This window comes from Salvia hispanica, chromosome 1 (assembly GCF_029641045.1).
Source record: "Salvia hispanica isolate PSC_SH4W2 chromosome 1, Shi_PSC_v1, whole genome shotgun sequence".
NCBI lineage: Eukaryota > Viridiplantae > Streptophyta > Magnoliopsida > Lamiales > Lamiaceae > Salvia > Salvia hispanica.
Genome location: NC_142692.1, coordinates 19,153,041 through 19,171,550, shown reverse-complemented (window position 1 = coordinate 19,171,550; position 18,510 = coordinate 19,153,041). Strand labels below are relative to the sequence as shown.

Sequence of the window (18,510 nt, the reverse complement as noted above, 5' to 3'; positions counted from 1 at the left end):
TGGAGAAGGGAAAGTTGACAAGGCCCTATGCGATCTAGGATCTTCCATCAATCTAGTGGCACTGAAGTACTACGAAAAGCTCAACATCGGGCCGCTCAAAACTTCAGACGTGACACTAAGATTGGCCGATAACTCGTCCATCAAAACTGTAGGTATGATTGAGGATGTCATAGTTAAAGTCGATGATTTTATTTTCCCCGCCGACTTTATTATGCTTGACATGGAAGTAGACAAGAACGTCTCTCTAATCTTAGGGAGAGATTTTCTTGCCACTTGCAAAGCTTTGATTGATGTAGGTCGTGACGAGATCACAATTAGTGACAACTATAGTCACTCCACCTATAAGATCGAGAGCGAGATGCTCAAGTTTGAGGAGGCAAAGCGGGTGAAGATGGAACGGCAGTGCAGGGCAAGGCAATCATGGTCACGGATTTGACAAAACCCCAAGACTCATTTGAAGTGGAGGACCCTTCTACCTCCACTATCTACATTGTCAATGAGGTAAGACGTTCTCCCAAAAAGGACGATCATAACTCCTCTACCTCTGTTCCGCAGAAGAAAAGGCAAAAGAAGAAGAAAGCACCCAAGGAGGACCCCGAGATATATGTTATCAAAACCAATAAAGGGAAATACAAGTGGTGGAAGAAGTTAAGGACCAAGTTGCTCCCTATGCCAATTTTGAACACTCGGGTCGGTGATCCGCACAAATAGTAGGCCACTTCAAGTCGAGCTAACGACTAAAAACTAAAGCGCTTGTTGGGAGGCAACCCAATTTCCTTTATTTTTTATTTTTGCTCTTTTCATTATTTTCGTTTTTCTTCTCAAAAAAAAAAAAATTGCGAGTGGCGGTCGCCGCGCATAACAAGGCGATCGCCACACATTTGTTCACATTTGAGGGAGTTGATACACTCGGATTTTGCACTGTTTTAAGGCCATTATTAGGCTATTATTTGGTCCATTTTTTATGTCAAAGTAACTCTACACGTCCATTATTTGCATATTTTGTCTATTTTGGTATTTTGACGTGTTTTGTGAGAAATGTGCATAATTTGCGACCGGCGACCGCCGCGAGGTTATGCGGCGACCGCCGGCGCCTGGCGGGCAGAGCAGTGCAGCGGTCCGCCTCGGAAAATTACACTTGGAAGAGAAGTCTCGTTCGGCGATCGCTGGAGGTTAAGCGGCGGTCCGGAGAAACAGACTCTCTGGACTCCAACGCGGTGACCGCCAGCCAAGGAGCGGCCCGCTGGAGAAAGGCAACGAATCCGAGATGCCTTAGATTTGCTCCAACATTTACCATATTTTAAAGATCTTTTCCTTCTACAACAAGGATTGGCTTTCCTCTATAAATAAGACTTCAAACTTCAACAAATTAGAGAGCTTATACTTGCAAAATAATTCACATAGATCAAAAGCTAGAGTACTTCACTTGTAACACCCCAACTTTTGCTATCTTTTATTATTCTCGAAAGAGCGTCAAACTTTAAATCGAACGTCGTCCATGTATTTTGTGATTTTGATTTATGAATCAAGAGCTCATGTATTTTCATGTTTATTTTCAATTACGCGATCAAAGTGAAGAAAACTTCGATCGTTAAGACGATCAAAGGAGAATTGGACATTTAAGATTGATCAAGAGTATTTTCAAATTTCATTTAGTACAAGAGAACTTAAGCCCAAAATAAATAATGGATCAAGAACATGTTTCAGATTATACAAAAAATGTATATAGATTTCGGCCCTCTTCTTATCTAGCCAAAATGTCTTTTCTTCGGCCCACTCGAAACTCGGCCCAATAGTTTGAAGATCAGCCACATAGGGCCTCAACCGATCAGCTCCTAGAATCCACTCCATATGTCCCAATTCAGCTACCAACTTGAGTTGTAACAGCTTCTGCATGAAGAAACAAACTCCATTAAAGTCCCAGCCAGAAGTAAACAAATATGGTTATGATCCTTAGGAATCTAATCTGCAGCAAAAGGTAGTACTCAATTAATGATAAAAGAATAGCCAACAACTGAAGATGGAGATGCTATCACCCAAAGTAGTAGGATAGCCCCTACATTGAGATACCCAACAGCTCATGCTTCCTTTAAAATTCTATCCCTCCAGTAGTCAAACAATGAGAAGTTAAAACTGGGACAACCCCATTTAATTTCCAATGTAGTACACTATCCAATTAGGCTAAACGTCCAAGAAGGACTAAGAAAGGGAGCTGATGCGTATTTTAGAGTATCTGATTCAGTTCACACAAGATATCAAGTTTAATTAATTAACTCTAATAATACTACGATACTGCAAGATTTAAGTATCGTTAGTAGTATTTCAAGTGTCGATCCACAGGGAGGTAAAGATTGTTTACACTTAAGAGCATATAAAAGCATACAAATATTTGATTTTTGATTTCTGAAAGTTAATGACAAAAGAAAGCAACAAGTTAACTAAAGAAAGACTATTCAAATGAGAAAATATGCCACTCCAAGTTGCTTGCTAGACTTGTATTGTTCTACACCTATAACAACGAAACATGTGAAGGGATTAAAACATCAATCTAATCACATACACTGAACATGTACACGATGAGTAGTTCACAATTAGCTGAACACATAACCTATGAACCAATCTTCGATGTCTATAAACTCCTGCGGAAGCGCTGGAGAAATAAACATCTACTATAATCACTTATTTAATCCACTATCAAATTATCCTCTGAAAAATTCTAATTCAATAGCATACCAACAAACAAACATTCCTAAACTATGTTAAAGAGACAATAGCAAAGGAAAGAACAACACTACATTATTAGCCAAAAACATAGTGTATAAACATTAAGCACATTGTTGGTAACAAACACATGAGTTCAAAGGTGTAGAAACATCCATACAAAGCCTAGATTACAACTTGGAGCAACATAGAGAGTTTAGCCTAAACACATGGTGGAATTTGCAATAAAAACCATATGAATCATGCTCTCGATGAGTGGAATTGGGATGTGGAGACGGATCGTCGGAATGTTGGCCGGAATTTCTTCCTTCTCCTCTCTTTCTCTCTTTTCCTCTCTCTTTTTTCGTCCAAGAATGTCTCTCCCTCCTCAAAACCGCCTCAAAACTATATGAAAATTGAATTTAGAGGTTAATTCGTCTTCGTACCCAGCCGGGTGGCCAATTTTTAGGGCTTGTTGGAATTTTCGTGTTTTGAACATCGTACCCGGCCGGGTGGAATTATTAGGCATAAAATTCACCCGGCCGGGTGCCTCATTTTGAGAGCTTTCTGGACTCACGACGTAGACTGGGCAGTCTGTCAACTTGGGCATTTTGCACGACTTTTTCAAAGACATCCAAGCTTCATTCCATGTTTCGTTTCACCATTAATTCCTCTTCCTACACAATATAATATACTTCTGCAAGTATCAAACTATATAAATCATGTAGAGTTATGGGAATAAAAATGTATAATTTGATTCGCATCAGGAGACAACAGAATACCCAAACCACACCCTCCTGCACTCAATCTGTCACAGCACAGCAAAGAGCCCCAAGAGGATAGATTCATATCTTTGCCAATTGTTGACCAAATCCCAACAAGATTCCTATTTATATCAACTAAGGACCCTAGTGTTAGTTCGTCTCTCTTTTGCATATCGGGAAAGAACCAACAAAGAAAATCTGACATGGAGCTTATAAATACACACTTGACTCCTTACTTCTACTCTTTATGTCCCACAATAAGAGTCACATTTGGTGTGGGCACGAGTTTTAAGAAATATAAAGCATAGTGAGTTGGAAAGGTAGTGGAATATGAGATCCACTTTTTATATTGATTTTATAATAGAATGTGAGTGAAATGAGTTAGTGAAATATGACTCTGATTGTGGGACAAGGGGAGTATTACGTTATATTAATGAACTGAACTAACTATAAGTAACTAACAATCAACGTAGTCTTGGAAACGAATCGGAGGCCTTCTAATGGGCTAAATTCTATAAATAGGCGATTCTGGAAAACTGCTTCCGTTGATAGGTGGTTTTTTTTTGTTTCTATCACTGGGTGTTACGCATTCTTAGACTGCGTAACTTAGGCGAATATTCGCAAAACAACAGATCAGAAAAATCAAACTAAACACACATTCTTAGAATGTGTATTTCAAATACACATTCTTAGAATGCGTGTCTAACGTGAATAAAATTGGTGCAGAACAGAACAGAATCGCAGACGCCGCCGCTTCTGAACTACACTTTCTCACGAAACCCTTCCAAGAATGCTACCTTGTTGTCCGATTCTTGCATAAATCTCCCAAATTCGTCTAATTGTTTCTCCCTCAAGGTAAGTTACATGTTTTTCTTCTTCATTTAGCATATATTCATAGTTTATGGTGATAATTATAATTTTAGGTTTTGTAGTTAAAAATTAAAATATTATGCTATTGGTATAAATTGTATGTTCAATGTGTGTTATTAGCTACTAGGATTTGGCATCTAGTGTCTTTTGAACTGTTAATTTCTAAAGATTTGTTATATAGTTTATTTTGAATTATTTAAATTTTGAGATAAAGTTGTGTATGTATTGCAGAATTATGGACACAGAATCTATTTGTGTCCTTTTATATTGGGATGGAAGAATAGTACAAATTGGAGGAATTGGTTTGTCTTATGAGCCACCCGTGGCAAATGCATACCTTGTGTTAGATAAGTTTGTTCCATACAATGAGTTGGTTAACAGAATATGTGATTGCATTGGAATCAATGTTAATGAGTATATGATTAGTTTGACATGGAAGTGTGCAATTCAAGTGGGTCGTGATATAACTTTGTGGGCGTTCCACTTTGCGATGCACATATGAGGGATATGTTTGCAACAGCTATTCAATCAGGTCAAATTGAGTTATTTGTTGACTATCAAGCTAAGTTAGTACAACAACGGCAAGTTCAAGATAGAGTACAATATGATGATGGTCCATCTGGACATAATGAAGTTAGTCACGAGCCGGCTAATTTTGGGGATGCTGAGTCTGGTTTTGGGGATGATGGGCCTGGTTTTGGGGAAGGTGGACTATCACCCCATAATGAAGTTAGTGATGATTCTGAATCTGAAGACTCTGTGTCAGAAAAATCAACAACCCCACCTGAATTGAGTGAAGAATCAGAAGCAACCCAATATGCATCTGATGATGAGACATTGAATGTGCCTCGTAGGTATGTCCCATTAGTCCCTGAAGAGCGAAGTGAGCAGGAGTATGAGCATCCAGGATTACGTTATTTTCGTACTCTACCAACGACAGAAGGTAATTACTATGAAAGTAACCATGATGATTCTGACAGTTGGTTTTGGGATGAGAAGAATCCTACGCGGATTGGGTTAGGAACTAAATTTAATACCAAGCTACAGTTGACTGATGATGAGACATTGAATGTGCCTCGTAGGTATGTCCCATTAGTCCCTGAAGAGCGAAGTGAGCAAGAGTATGAGCATCCAGGGTTACGTTATTTTCGTACTCTACCGACGACAGAAGGTAATTACTATGAAAGTAACCATGATGATTTTAACAGTTGGTTTTGGGATGAGAAGAATCCTACGCGGATTTGGTTAGGAACTAAATTTGATACCAAGCTACATTTGAAAACTGCTGTTACTTTGTGGCATTTGGAGTCATCCACAAAAGAATACTGCGTGGTGGAAAGTAAACCAACAAAGTGGAATGTGGAATGCAAAACTCTGAAAGAACCGAAAGAGGCGGGGAGCACGAGTACAAATAGGAGACGACCGAAGTAAACAGGTGGATGTATTTGGAAACTCCGAGCAATATTGAGGAAGCACGACCGCAAATGGGAAATCAGACAATGGACTGATAGACATACTTGTGTAGGTAATCCCAACTCCAGGGACCACGCCAACGTTTCATCAGATATGGTGGCTTTGTGTGTTAAGCATCATATTCTAAAGGACCCCGAGTATACGCCTAACTCCATTATTGAGAATGCGAAGCAAAAGTATCATGTTGAAATATCCTACAAGAAAGCATGGTATGCTCGGAGGAAGGCTATAGAGTGCACAAACCCTGGGCAAAGGGGAAACAAGGATAGAGAGAGGTATAAATACCGTGGAGGAACGTCGGCGGCGGCAGGTTGACGGGAGCGGCAGCGAAGAAGCAGCGGAGTCTAGAAGATAGTGGAGTGAAGCGGCGTATGCGATTTTGTTCTGATTTGCCCCAATTTTAAGAATATGTATTTACTTTTATTTTTTGTTCTTTTTCTGCGAATTTATTTATTCACCTAAGTTACGCATTCTAAGAAAGTGTGTTTAAATACGCATCGTAACACCCATTGACAAAGAAAAAAAAAAAAAAAAAAAAACCACCTCCGTGGAAGCAGTTTTCCAGAAGCACCTATTTATAGAATTTAGCCTATGCGACGAGGTGGAACATCTAACGTTGAGTCAGTGAGAGCTTCATCTGTGGTCTCCTCGTTGCCCTCATCTGCGTGTGTCGTCGGGACTGATGTTGCAGGGTACATATCACCTTGCCTCCTCTGCACCCGCTGTCAACTTGGCATCGGTCCACTGCTACAGAGTTGCGCTCAGCATCGTCGCCCCGACCGAGCAAGGCCGCCGCTACGTTGTTACTCGGCTGGTCATGGTGTAGCTGTTGCCATCGTTCCCGATAAGCAGCCCATTTTTCCCCAATTATGAGATAAGTTCTTGATCCTTAGATTTCGGTTCTTAATCCGGTGTGTTCGATTTTTTGAGTTGATCACGGAAATTTGAAATTTGAACGTGGGAAATTGGGTGTTGGGAGACACGAATGTATACCTTCTTAGTTGGGCATGATTGTTTTGGGTCTTGGTGTGGCTTCTGTCCCTTTTCTCCAAGTTCCTGTCAAATAAAGCTTCTAAGTTTTGGTTGTGAAAGTGAATTCGAGAGAGTGGTATTGTACCTTGTGCGGAACACAAGTTTGGGAGAGCCAATAACTTTTATGTGAGATTAATTACAATAAAACTAGAAATGTAGATTTGCAGATTCTGAATATGAATACCTTGAATTGGCAGATTGGGTTAGAATTTGGAATTAATTCCAAACTTGTTCTTCTCGAAACCTTGAGGAGTGGAGAGTTTTTGAGATTTTTGGTGTATGTAACAAAGACGGCTGGAAGGCAGATTAGGTTTAGGATTAATCGTAGGCGTGTGTAGCGTGAGAATTTGGAAAGAGTCTTTGGGCTCAAGAGAAAGAAATTAGAATTTGGACTGTATTAATTAATTTGTGCCTTGATATTATTCCAAGCACTCAATAATAATCTTTTACTCAATTGCGAGTCATGCAATAATAATTCAATACAAGGTCGTTCACCAGTCACCACACAAAGCATTTAAATCATATATGTATCTACATATTCTTTTTCGCACATGTAAACAACCCAACCACAAATTTATCCTTCATGCTTCGTCTCTTAATTAAACGAGTTTAATTTCGTTATTCGCACAATCAATCATAATTAAATTCGTGAAATAAAACACTAAGCATTAATATTATGTAGTAATTCTACACGCCTCATTTATTTCACTGATGTCACGACATTTAAAAGAAATAAATTTCGTAGTGTTAGAGTTCGAAAAGCTGAGTTTTACGGGCCAGAATAGATTACGCAAAGGAGCTCAATAGTTTGTAGACCAAAGATCCCAGCAAAGAGGCAAATAAGGAACCGACAAAGAAGAAAACAAAATGTGTTTGATTTGATTTGATTCGAATTTAACAGCTTACGTCCCAGTCCGAGCTTTTTTGAGGCGGCAATTTGCCCGGCCTGAGCGAACTCTCTGGAGTTCAACCCATGCTAACGCTCGGTCCGACATTTTGTCATGCTGCATTTTGCCCGACGCAGGAGAACTCTCTGGAGTCTTCGATATCATCACGGAAAGGTTGATTATATCTATCGTCGTTCTTACAACTTCGCCCCAAAAGCATTTTGGCAACATGGCATGTGAGAGCATGCATCTGGATGTCAACCAGGTCAACCCAGTGTGTTTCGGGCTAACCCATGCGGGTAATCAGGTGCGGGCTATCGGGTTGTGATTACATAGGGTTATAAATATTTAACCCTAACCTTAAATGTCCGAGTTTCGGGCTAACCTAGCCTGCTAATCAGGCCGCTACCGATAAAATTAACATGTGTCCAATCCAATACATAATAATGAAAATTAGTCATATTTATAGTACGTAAAACATTTAATTATGATAATTTTGAGATATATGTTTAAACTTAAACATAATTAAATACCGATTCAAAATAAGTACTAAAAAATAAATAAAAATTAAACATATTTTGAGAAATTTTAAAGCATCTTTTAGAAAAAGAATATTTCTTTTATTTAATATGAATTTTTTAAATGTATTTATTTATTACTATATTATTAAAAATCTAACAATATATGTATATTAAATACTCTGTCCATCCCAATATAGTTAAGCGGTATTCCTTTTTCGATTGTCCCTTGAGTCATATCTTTTTAAGCAAAAATTTTTCTCTCGTGCTTTACTCTCTCTTCCTGTCTATCTTACTTTATTCCTTATCTTACTTTACTCTCTCCACTTTAACATTTAATACATCAATTTCTTAAATCTCGTGCTCAAAATAAATGCTTCAAGTACCTTAGGACGGAGTGAGTATAAAATTGAATATTTTTTATAGTCATTTGTATTGTAAAAATAATTAATGAAATGTCGAATTATGTGTCTAATATGAAAAAAGTTATAGACTGTAAATACCACTAGGCCAGCCCATTGGGTTTCAAGTTTGGCCCACTCGGATGCGAGCTAATCTTGTACAGGCTTCCGGTTGTAATTTTATCAGGTTAAAAATTTTCAGCCTTAACTTTGTAAGTTTAGCGGGCTATTAGGGCCAGCCTTCGGGTTACTGGTTGCAACTGATATACTCAATCTCCATCTTTCAAAAATCGTTCTGTTCAGTCTTACTACCACTCCATTGAACTGTGGAGTCTTTGGTGGAGTTAACTGAATGCCATGGTCCTTGCAATACTTTTCAAATGCATCTCTACATTTCACTCAATTGTCGATCCTAACACATTTTTTATTTCTTTCCTGTTTCTGTTTTTGAAAGCATAAAATACTTGGTCTTTCGACCTCAAGATAAAGACCCACACTTTTATAGAATGATCGCCAATAAAGGTTTCAAACCAATTGATTTAGTGCTAATGGAGCCACAAACATCTGAGTAAACTAATTCTAAGAGGTCATGCTTCTATGATTAAATGAAACTCTTGCATATCCGGGATAGACTCTTGTTTGGCGTATTATATGCATCTCCTTTGCACCTATATGGAAGTCTTTTTGTGCCATAAATTATAATGTGGATTCATCAACAGCATTCACGAGACCATCGCATAAAACGAACTGGTTTTCTCTCCTTTGGGCTCCACTACCATGATGAATATCAAATCCATCTTCATCAAGCTTATCGACCGAGAATAAGCTTAGACGGAAATCTGGGACGTGCCTAACATTCTTGAGCACTAGCTTGTAGCTAAGATTAGTTTCCAGTGAAATGTCACCAATGCCAACAACTTTCGAGTAACCTTCAATTTCTCATTCCTTCCTCAAGTGACATGGATCATTGCCTCACTGTCGATGATCCAACTCCTTGTTTGGTTGGTAAAGTTTGTCTCGTCTTTCACGGACGTGCTCGCTCATCGTTATCATTGCTCCTCTCTGTGTTTTCCTTCTTTTTTCTCACGCGGGAACTTTTGACAGTTCCTTTCTATGTGATAACACCCATCATCCTTCTTGCCTTGCCCTAAAGAGCCTTTTTTTTTTGCTTTCCCCCTATTTTCCACAACAAGTGCTTCGTTGTTGAACTCAGCAATGACTTCTTATGTGCTGATTTTGCCTTTGTCTCATGATTGAAGGGACAGTTCTAAAAAGTCATGCCTATCCTGGAGGTAGGTGGTAATTTCTTGACTGAATTTTGTTTGATTTGGAGTTTATCTTATTGCTTCTTTGACTTTTTTTAATAAATCTACAAGTAAGAGAGGATGAGCCTTAGTTATAAGTAACTCTAATGCTCATCCATTTGATTTACTTGCTGATTTGTACTATTTATATTTCATGTTATTGTTGTGTATTTGAAAATGTGATGAAGAAGATCTTGCTATTCAATTCATTAAGTAGTTAGTAACTACAATAGGGTCTCTTGTATGAGGCTGGTAGTATATAAATCTAGTAATGCAACTAATTAACTGATTGATTAAACGATGGAAGCAGGGAAAACGCGGACTTGATCGAGAAGAGGGCCGCAAAGTGTTCCCGCATCGTTGATCTTGGTATGATAGTAGGAGCTGAAGAAAGTAAGCTTGGTCCTATTCTTTTCTGCAGTGAACTGGAAACTGTAAGTGGAGAAATTCCCTTTCCCTTGAGATTTGAAAGCAGCTTTCATTGCCTCTTGAGCAGCGTATGCTTCAACCATCATCGATCCCTGGCACCCATTCCTGCAATCTCCAGCCACGAACGAGAGAGTGTAGGTTTTGCTCGGGAGCGTTCTGATGATTTGGGAAACCACACTCTCTCTCCCGGCAACTAGTTCTACTCCCCCTCTTCCATATGGGACACTGAAATGCTCCGAGTCTATGAATTTTACAGCTTTTGTAGACTCAATGATCCAGCCGGGAAGCGGGGAGGTCGAGTCTATCTGTTTTGGCGAGAGGAGGACGCCATGGGAAGAGTTCGTCAACACATGAGGGCCCTCCTCAAAACCACTGTTCTTTACCAGGTTCACTACAAACAACATAAATACTTAATAGTTAAACTTGAGAGTGATTAGATGTTTTGTTTTTTTATTATTTTACCGAAAGTGGGCCTTGGAGGGAAAAGCTCCTTGATGGCAACAGCATCCAAAAGAGGGCCACAGGCCGGATCTTCTTGCGTGCCGGGGTTTCCAAGAGACAGGTTCACGGAGTCCGAGTAAGCCCTGAATCCCCACGCATAGGTGTCGCCTCCGTTGCTGCTGTAGAGCGTCTGCAACGGGAGGTCGCCCGTTTGCCCCGCCACCGACACCCTCAGCACCTCGTCTTGTGCGCAAGTTCTTGACGCACCCAGCGTCAATGCATACACGGACCCGTTCTTCACGAGGACCGTCTGGGATACGGACGCCCCGTTGCCCAGGCGAACGCCATGCGAGCCCAAGATGTACTCCACCGTTCCATTGATTTCCCATTTGGGCAGCACTGTTTTATTCTTGTCTTGCGCATTTGGATGCTCTTTGAAATTTCCATTGGGAAGGAGTCCTTGATTAAGAAAATGTTATAGTGTTAAATACTAAGGAAAGAGAGATGCAGAGTTATATAAGAAAAAAAGTAGTCATACCATCTAAAGGAGAAGCAGGTGGTGCAATGGAAAAAACACCAATGACAGAGCACACAAAGAGGAGAAAACACATCTTCATAGCCATTTCTAAGTGTCTTGTTTTGGTAATGATTGATGATTATTAGCGTATCCATATTTATAAACCACAATGACAAAGACAAAGAGGAAGAAGTGTAGGTGGATAACTCCCTTTGTCTGTTTGACCTAAAATACTTTCTTTTTCTTGATATTAGGACATGACATCTTATCCTTTAATTTTCAAATACTTTGATGAATTCAATAGGCCACAATATGTCCATCTTGCAATCAAACTATTCACAAAACTGAATATAACAATAATCATTCAATAAAATAACTTCAAATCAAAATTCGGCATTCTTGACACAAGCAACTGGCTTGCAATCCTTGTGATCATTAAATTAATGTTAGTAAATATGGAGTATAATTGTAGATTTCTAATATGCTTATTCTGCGATAGAAGTCGCATTGCAATTTTTTTTCCTTTCTAGAATATACTGTACTAATTTAATTGTGGTTAATGTTCCATTAATTTCTTAAAGTGTGAAATCACAGGCGTCATTCAATTAATAGATTGAAGTTAGAAGTTATGAAGATCATATGTCATAAAGTAATGATAAAGCTATATTCAATCCTTTTGTAATTACAAAAGCCTAAAAGCTTTACAAAACGTGAAAACTGAATCTGAGGACGCAACAATTTCGTTTTACTAGCAGGTATTTAAATCAGAGGTATGAGCGTTAACTTCAATCAATTCCAAGAAAATATGTAAATAACAAACACTAAAGATACAAAAATAAGCAGCATTCCAGCAGTAACGAATGTGGAGTACACTGCTCAGAAATCATTTCTACAATTATGTTTCTTCTCTCTTGTTTTTGTCTTCTTGTATAAAGATGAATCATGCCATCACTTGACAGCTTCAGGAGCTGAGTTGCAATATGGTGTGTGCAAACACACGAGCTTCGTGCACGTTAGACACACACTGGCGAACACGACCCCGACGACAACCCCAAAAAGGCTCTTTCGTTTATCCAACTTAACCGCTCTTTTCACCGTGCTCCCGAAGCACGGGAAAAGCCCTCCACATGCAAACACAAGCACGTGGTCCAACCCGCTGTAATCAATCCCGGCAAGTATCGCTCCAATGGCGGATAATGGCCCCACAATCCCGATTAGGGCAGCGGATAAGAGGGAAGCATGCCAACTATCGGTCGCTCCAAAGATGCAGCTAGCCACAGCTGCGCCACGAGGGAACCCGTGGAGGGAGACCGGAAGGACCATGTGCCTCCCGAGCCCGTAAGCTTTGGGTGCAGCTACACCTAATGCAAGTCCCTCGGCGAGAGCATGGAGGGCGACTGCTGCACATGACAGGACCGACTGAAGCGTGAGCGCACTTACAGTGACACCAGTGACAGAAGATAATGTGTTTGCTGAAGTCTTCCTGTGCAGTCTAGAATTCGTGAGAATGGATGTAGGTACATGGATGAATGCTGCTCCGACCCCAAGAAGAAACATGAGTGGAAGAAACCCCATCTTAGAAGACACGAGTAGTTGGAGGGGTCGCCAGGCCCCGAGGACAAAGGCTATGCCAGAGGCCATACCAGTAAGAAATGCATGCCGAAGCCGGAATGCAAGACAAAATGCAACAAGGGCTACACCACCAAGCAAAGGACCAAGGCCAAATAATAGAGAAACAAAGAAGCCAGAAGCATCCTCTTGGCTGAAAAAATAAAACCATGCTAAATTTGGTACATTATTTTGTCATTTCCCCATTAACCCCGGAAGAGAAGAAGTAAATGAAAGAAAACGGCATCATGTCATCACACAAATTACAGACAATGTTTAGCTAGCAGACAGTGGTCTCACCTGTAGTTGTGGCTGAAATGCTCAAACAGAGCACCGAGTGCCTCCATAAATGCCACAGAAAGCGTAGCTGCAGATGCCACTTGTGATGGGGAAGACTCCTGCAAATAAGGGGAAAATAAAAAATAATAAATAAAAAACCCAAGTTGATAAGTTCTAACGTTGTGATCAGTCCCAGTTCTTTCATATAACATGTACAAGTAACACTGTCATTAGATAGAAATTGACAAGTGTGAGGAATATTCTTTCAGCCCATAAAGAATGGAGAATTAACAGACATCAATAAGGGAAGTTTTTTTTCATTAGTCTATCAATATTTTTTGGGTAAGTACCACAATCATAGAACCAAAAGAAATTCTATCTATAGACAATCAAATTCTATGAAAAGGCTTAATCTGGAAGACATGTAAATTACTACTATGATTTTGTATTCAGAAGCACAAAGTCTAGCTTTCGACGCCACGCATAATTCATAGTAAATGAAAAGGAAAATGAATAACAGTATATGCCAGCAATACTGGCTGAAAGAGAATTCTTCCTTCATTACTTATACAGATTCAAAATATGTTTCTCTATTTTTACCTTGAAACCATCCGGAAGGACCTCAGCCATAACCATCCAAATCATACAGCCGGCAGCGAATCCAGTAGCAAATGGCAAGAACTTGTTGAAAGCATCAGCACATATAAATGAAGGAACCGCTACAAGAGGCTGCATTAACAAACTAGATAAGATACTAATTTCCAAATTTAAAAAAAAATAAGATTGTAACAATCTCTTACACCACACCCCTTCCCCCAACCCCACAAAAGAAGAAAGAACCTCTACACACATCCATACACAGAGCAAAATAAGTACCACAGGTTTCCAGTATCCAGTGTATCTGGAGAAGCCAAGTAGTCGCAAGTGATAGTTTGAAAATTCACCAGAGATATTATCAATTACCATTACGTTGTCTCAATAAGATCCAGTCCCAAAGAATCAACAATCACTGGTTCCAAATTATACTACCTCCGTCCTTTAAAAAATAAAAACTTTTCAAACGGCATGGTTTTAATGCACAACTGGTAAAGTGAGAGAGATATAAAGAAAAAGCGATTGAAGTATTATAAGTGGAGAATGGGTCCCACCTAATTAAAGATAAAAAAAAGTTTCCTAAAATAGAAAGTGCTATTTTTCTAGGATGGATGTAGTATTGATTAATTGTCCCATGTTCCAAATGGAATAGCTTATGGATATAGACTCAATTTCATTTTGTAACTAGAGGTATGTAAAATATACGTAGTTATCCACAATCAGACCTAATTACCTGTGGTAGTGACGTAATCACACTCCATATCATGGCATTCTGCGGAGAAACTCCTCTTGACGCAAGGACCATACTAACAGCCAGGCCCTCAGGTATATTATGTACAGCAATAGCCAATGTCACCAATATCCCTTGTGATAAACCCTTAGAGCCAGCAAAGGAAACTCCAACACCAGATCCCTCTCCAAAAGAGTGAAGAGTCATGATTCCAACAACAAGAATGACTTTAGTTGCATCTGCTCCCTTTATGTCCACCATGCTCATTTCACCAGATTGCTCAAGAAACTGAGTTAAAATACACACGTAGACAATAGAATATATTACCAGTCAAATAAAGGAAGAAGAGCAGCAGTTCTAAAGTACAAATAATGCCAGGAAATGATGTTAGTAAACTTCTTCTAGAATGGTTTATTAAATTGATTATAGAATATCTATAGACTACCAATTAAAAACCTTTGCACTACAACTGTTTGGCACTCTGTGTGATTTCAGAGTAACGGAAACAGGCAAGAACCAACTGCTTTTGAATTAATTGAACAGTGGGCAGGGAAATAATACGTATATTTTATTACATATTTAAGAAAAGACCTGGTCGTTAGATATAATGTTCTTGCAAGAATATAGAGTCTGAATTCATAGGAAAGGATATAAAGCAGCTGCAGACCACATTTGCATTAAACCAGTGAAAGAATAAAACAAAATCTATACACAATTCCATTCACATGGATGCCATAGGCCCATAGCACAAACCATAGTATAATGGAAAAGGGGCTAAGGCCACTTGTGATGGGATCAATTTATCATCTTTCTTTCTGAATATATCATTCATGTTGTGAAAGTAAAGACCATGTCCTCTAGCATTTCAATAAATGACATGAGACCATTCAAGCATGTGTGAGCATTGGATAACATTGTCACCACAGCCAACAATACAATGAAATTTGCAACATAATATCAGAGGAATATCGGGAAAGGCAGTTTGTTTTTAAAGATGAAGCATGTGTAGGGAATACTTGTAAAATAGGCTAAGAAAAAAAGTGAAAAACAAAAGGAAAAGAAGAGTGGGGAGAAACTCAAATATTAAATTGCTGCCAAACACCTAGCCTGCCAACTCAAAGCTTTAAAACATAGGAACCAACCATTACAAAACCAAAAAAAATGATCGAAGGAGACATAAGAATCTGCAGCCAACTAGATAATACCATATCCATGGTTTCAAAAGAGGGCCCCGGAGAGTTAACATGACAAATTGTAATCGAAATTTAAAACTGCATGCAAAGAAGCAGAATAGACACCAATCGAAAATCATAAGGAAATATACAAAAAGAACAACTACCAATGAGATAACATCATGATCGTAACTCATAAGAGGCATTTCACAGCAACTCCACAGACAGATCAGACATATAAATTTATAACACTAAAAGAGATTCACCTTCTTGCAGAGCCAGATGAAAACACCACCAGACAAAATACCCAACACAACCCAACTGCCACTTCCATGGCCCTGTCCTTCTTGTATAAGGTCAAAGCTTGCAGCAAGCATAACTCCTGCTGCCATTCCATTGCATATTCCAGCCCATTGAGGATCAAGCTCCATAAAAAAGAAAGGGAGAGCCCCCAAACCAGTAGCTGCAGCCATTGCCAGTGTGCAAATTGCAACTGTTGACACTGAGACTCTAACAGTTCCGTCCTGCCACCCCCCCATTTCATCACTAATATGCTCAGTACCAGATCCATCTATCACACCACCTTCTGCATTCCTCCGCGGAGCAGTTATTACCCTTTGTAAAGTGTGTCTATCTTCTTCGGCTCCTATACTATGACCAAATATTACAACAATGACACATACCAAAAGAAGCAGGTTCACTTTTAAGCCCATCCTTTTGCGCTTCAAACTGTAAAATCACTAGAATATCATATGCACATAATAACAGATGGTATTCAGATGGTATTATGTTGGTGTGTCCTCTACCACGCCAAGTGAGCAGAACTAAAATTATACTCCAGGCTGACGGCACTTCACAGTTATAGCTTAGTAATTTCCAATTACTGCTCTTGCACACACGAATGTTGAATTAGGTTATACTGTCCCTGATGCAGCTAAAAGTAAAAGATTCAGCAAGGAACAATCATTATTCACAAGCAAGTTAGATGTATAGCATACAATAAAATCCTCGAACACATATATCCTCTTAGTTTTCTATAATACTGAATTCACAGAGGGGTCATCTTGAAGAACAATAATTGCACAATCGGAAGAAGAACAATGAGAGACAGAGAGAGGGAGCCAAAGAGATAGAAGTCAATATCTGTTTACAGAGGAGATCACTGGAGCATAAAAAACTAGCTCCTTTATAACAGGGTTTATCGATTTTCTTGATTTGACTTTATAGCTTGTTGGCATTTGGTTCCCTTTTAAATCACAATTTTGGTAGAACAAATCAACAATTTAACCTGGCTACATCTTTCTAGAATCAACTAGTAATCAAGTGCAACCAACTTTGATGAAAAGCATCTTCCCAGTCTCAGCTTGATCAAGAATCATAAAACCCCAAAGACCCACACAAATTCAGAAAAGTGAACACCAAATATCCAATCCAGGCAACAAAAAAGCACCGCCACAAAATTATTAACTTGATTAGTTCCAGAAACAAACGAATTCTTGAGCCCATCGTCACGAAATGAACACCCAAAAGCTCAAAACAGCCAAAATACAAATAATTACCATGAAATGCTAAAACCCCACCAAACATCAGAAGACACACAAAATATCTCGAAGGATTTTGAGGAAAACCAACCTTTTGCAATTTGGATCCGTACAACCGATTAATGGATGTTGATGGTGACGATGATGGCAATAGATGGCAAATGCACTTGAAAATAAAAACAAAATTCAAGCACTATCCACCATCACCATCATTTTTGTATTCGTAATTCAGAAACTGATTTTCGTTTGTGAAAGCCAAAACCGTGGTCAGTTCATTGTTTCTACGCTTATTCTTAAACCTAATTAATTGATAGATTTGGGGGTTTTACTTCTTCTCCATAATTGATGATTTTGTTATAAAAAAGTTGACTTGATTCATGTAAAGCAGAAGTCAAAAGATTTTGTTATAGATTTGTACGACACTCACTTTATACCACTAAAGCGTGCAAAATACAGATGGCACATTGGTTGATAATTATTGTTACTCAATATCTGAGGCGTAATTTTGTTCGCTTTGACAGTTTTATCAAGTGTGTATGTAGGGGACGGGTCCTGACTCGTATCAATTGCTAACTAAGCAATCCCAAACTAAAACTAAATATTAGTCATTATTCATTACAGAAAGTCATTATTCATTACAGAAGCAGATCTAATAGTTAAAATAATATAAAGTGAATTATATTTTAATTTTAAAACGTACTACTCCCTCCGTCTCAGATAATTTGGGACACTTTAACCCGTCACGAGTTTTAAAAAATCAAATGAAAAGTGAGTTAAAAAAGTTTGGATGTGGATCCTACTTTTAAACTATTAGTTTTATAATAAAATGTGAGTAAGAATGAGTTAGTGGAATATGAAGTCCACTACCAAAAATGATAAAAGTGAAGTGAGACAAATTATGTGGGATGGTCCGAAATAGAATACTGGGTCGAATTATCTGGGACGGTGAGAGTATTAAATAAACTTAAATAGTATTAATGTTAAAATGCATATAGTACTTCATTCCAAAATTAAGACCAATCTCATACATCATTAAATATTATAATGAGTGAATGAGATTAAAAGCTCACGAATTTCAATAAATGGCAGATAAAATGTCAATAAAAAGGTAAAATCGTCAATCTGTCATAATATGATAATATTTCGTGATTTTTCTTATTTCAACGTAGTGTATTAAAAATAGAGGGAATTTTTTTTTAGTCCACGAATTTTTCAAACTATTATTTTAGGATCGTGAACTTTAAAAATAT

The 18,510-nt window shown here is 38.6% G+C and overlaps 2 protein-coding genes and 1 long non-coding RNA gene across 5 annotated transcripts; all 3 read right to left on the bottom strand.

Moving 5' to 3' along the window:
• Positions 1 to 1,591: 1,591 nt before the first annotated feature.
• Positions 1,592 to 7,274, bottom strand: LOC148933390 (uncharacterized). 2 transcript variants are annotated; one of them, XR_016137002.1, is made up of 3 exons: positions 7,024 to 7,274; positions 6,801 to 6,863; positions 1,592 to 1,890 (listed from the first exon to the last, which is right to left on the bottom strand). It is a non-coding gene; the product is annotated as an uncharacterized LOC148933390 (long non-coding RNA). The 2 variants fall into 2 exon arrangements; XR_016137001.1 differs by lacking the exon at positions 1,592 to 1,890 and adding an exon at positions 2,779 to 3,397.
• A 2,855-nt stretch (positions 7,275 to 10,129) lies between these two features.
• LOC125185626 (protein TEEBE-like) lies at positions 10,130 to 11,473 on the bottom strand. Its single transcript, XM_048082184.2, has 3 exons — positions 11,358 to 11,473; positions 10,841 to 11,278; positions 10,130 to 10,769 (listed from the first exon to the last, which is right to left on the bottom strand). Exons 1-3 carry the CDS (start codon positions 11,440 to 11,442, stop codon positions 10,243 to 10,245), a joined length of 1,050 nt encoding a protein of 349 aa, XP_047938141.1. The 5' UTR covers positions 11,443 to 11,473; the 3' UTR covers positions 10,130 to 10,242.
• A 587-nt stretch (positions 11,474 to 12,060) lies between these two features.
• Positions 12,061 to 17,677, bottom strand: LOC125223216 (putative zinc transporter At3g08650). Of its 2 annotated transcripts, none has more exons than XM_048126248.2 (6): positions 17,352 to 17,677; positions 15,986 to 16,653; positions 14,551 to 14,835; positions 13,824 to 13,952; positions 13,245 to 13,342; positions 12,061 to 13,098 (listed from the first exon to the last, which is right to left on the bottom strand). In XM_048126248.2, the coding sequence occupies exons 2-6, from the start codon at positions 16,430 to 16,432 to the stop codon at positions 12,285 to 12,287; spliced, it is 1,773 nt and encodes a 590-aa protein (XP_047982205.2). In that variant the 5' UTR covers positions 16,433 to 16,653; positions 17,352 to 17,677; the 3' UTR covers positions 12,061 to 12,284. The 2 variants fall into 2 exon arrangements, with proteins under 2 accessions (XP_047982205.2, XP_047982206.2); XM_048126249.2 differs by having other exon boundaries at positions 15,986 to 16,644.
• Between the last annotated feature and the right edge of the window lie 833 nt (positions 17,678 to 18,510).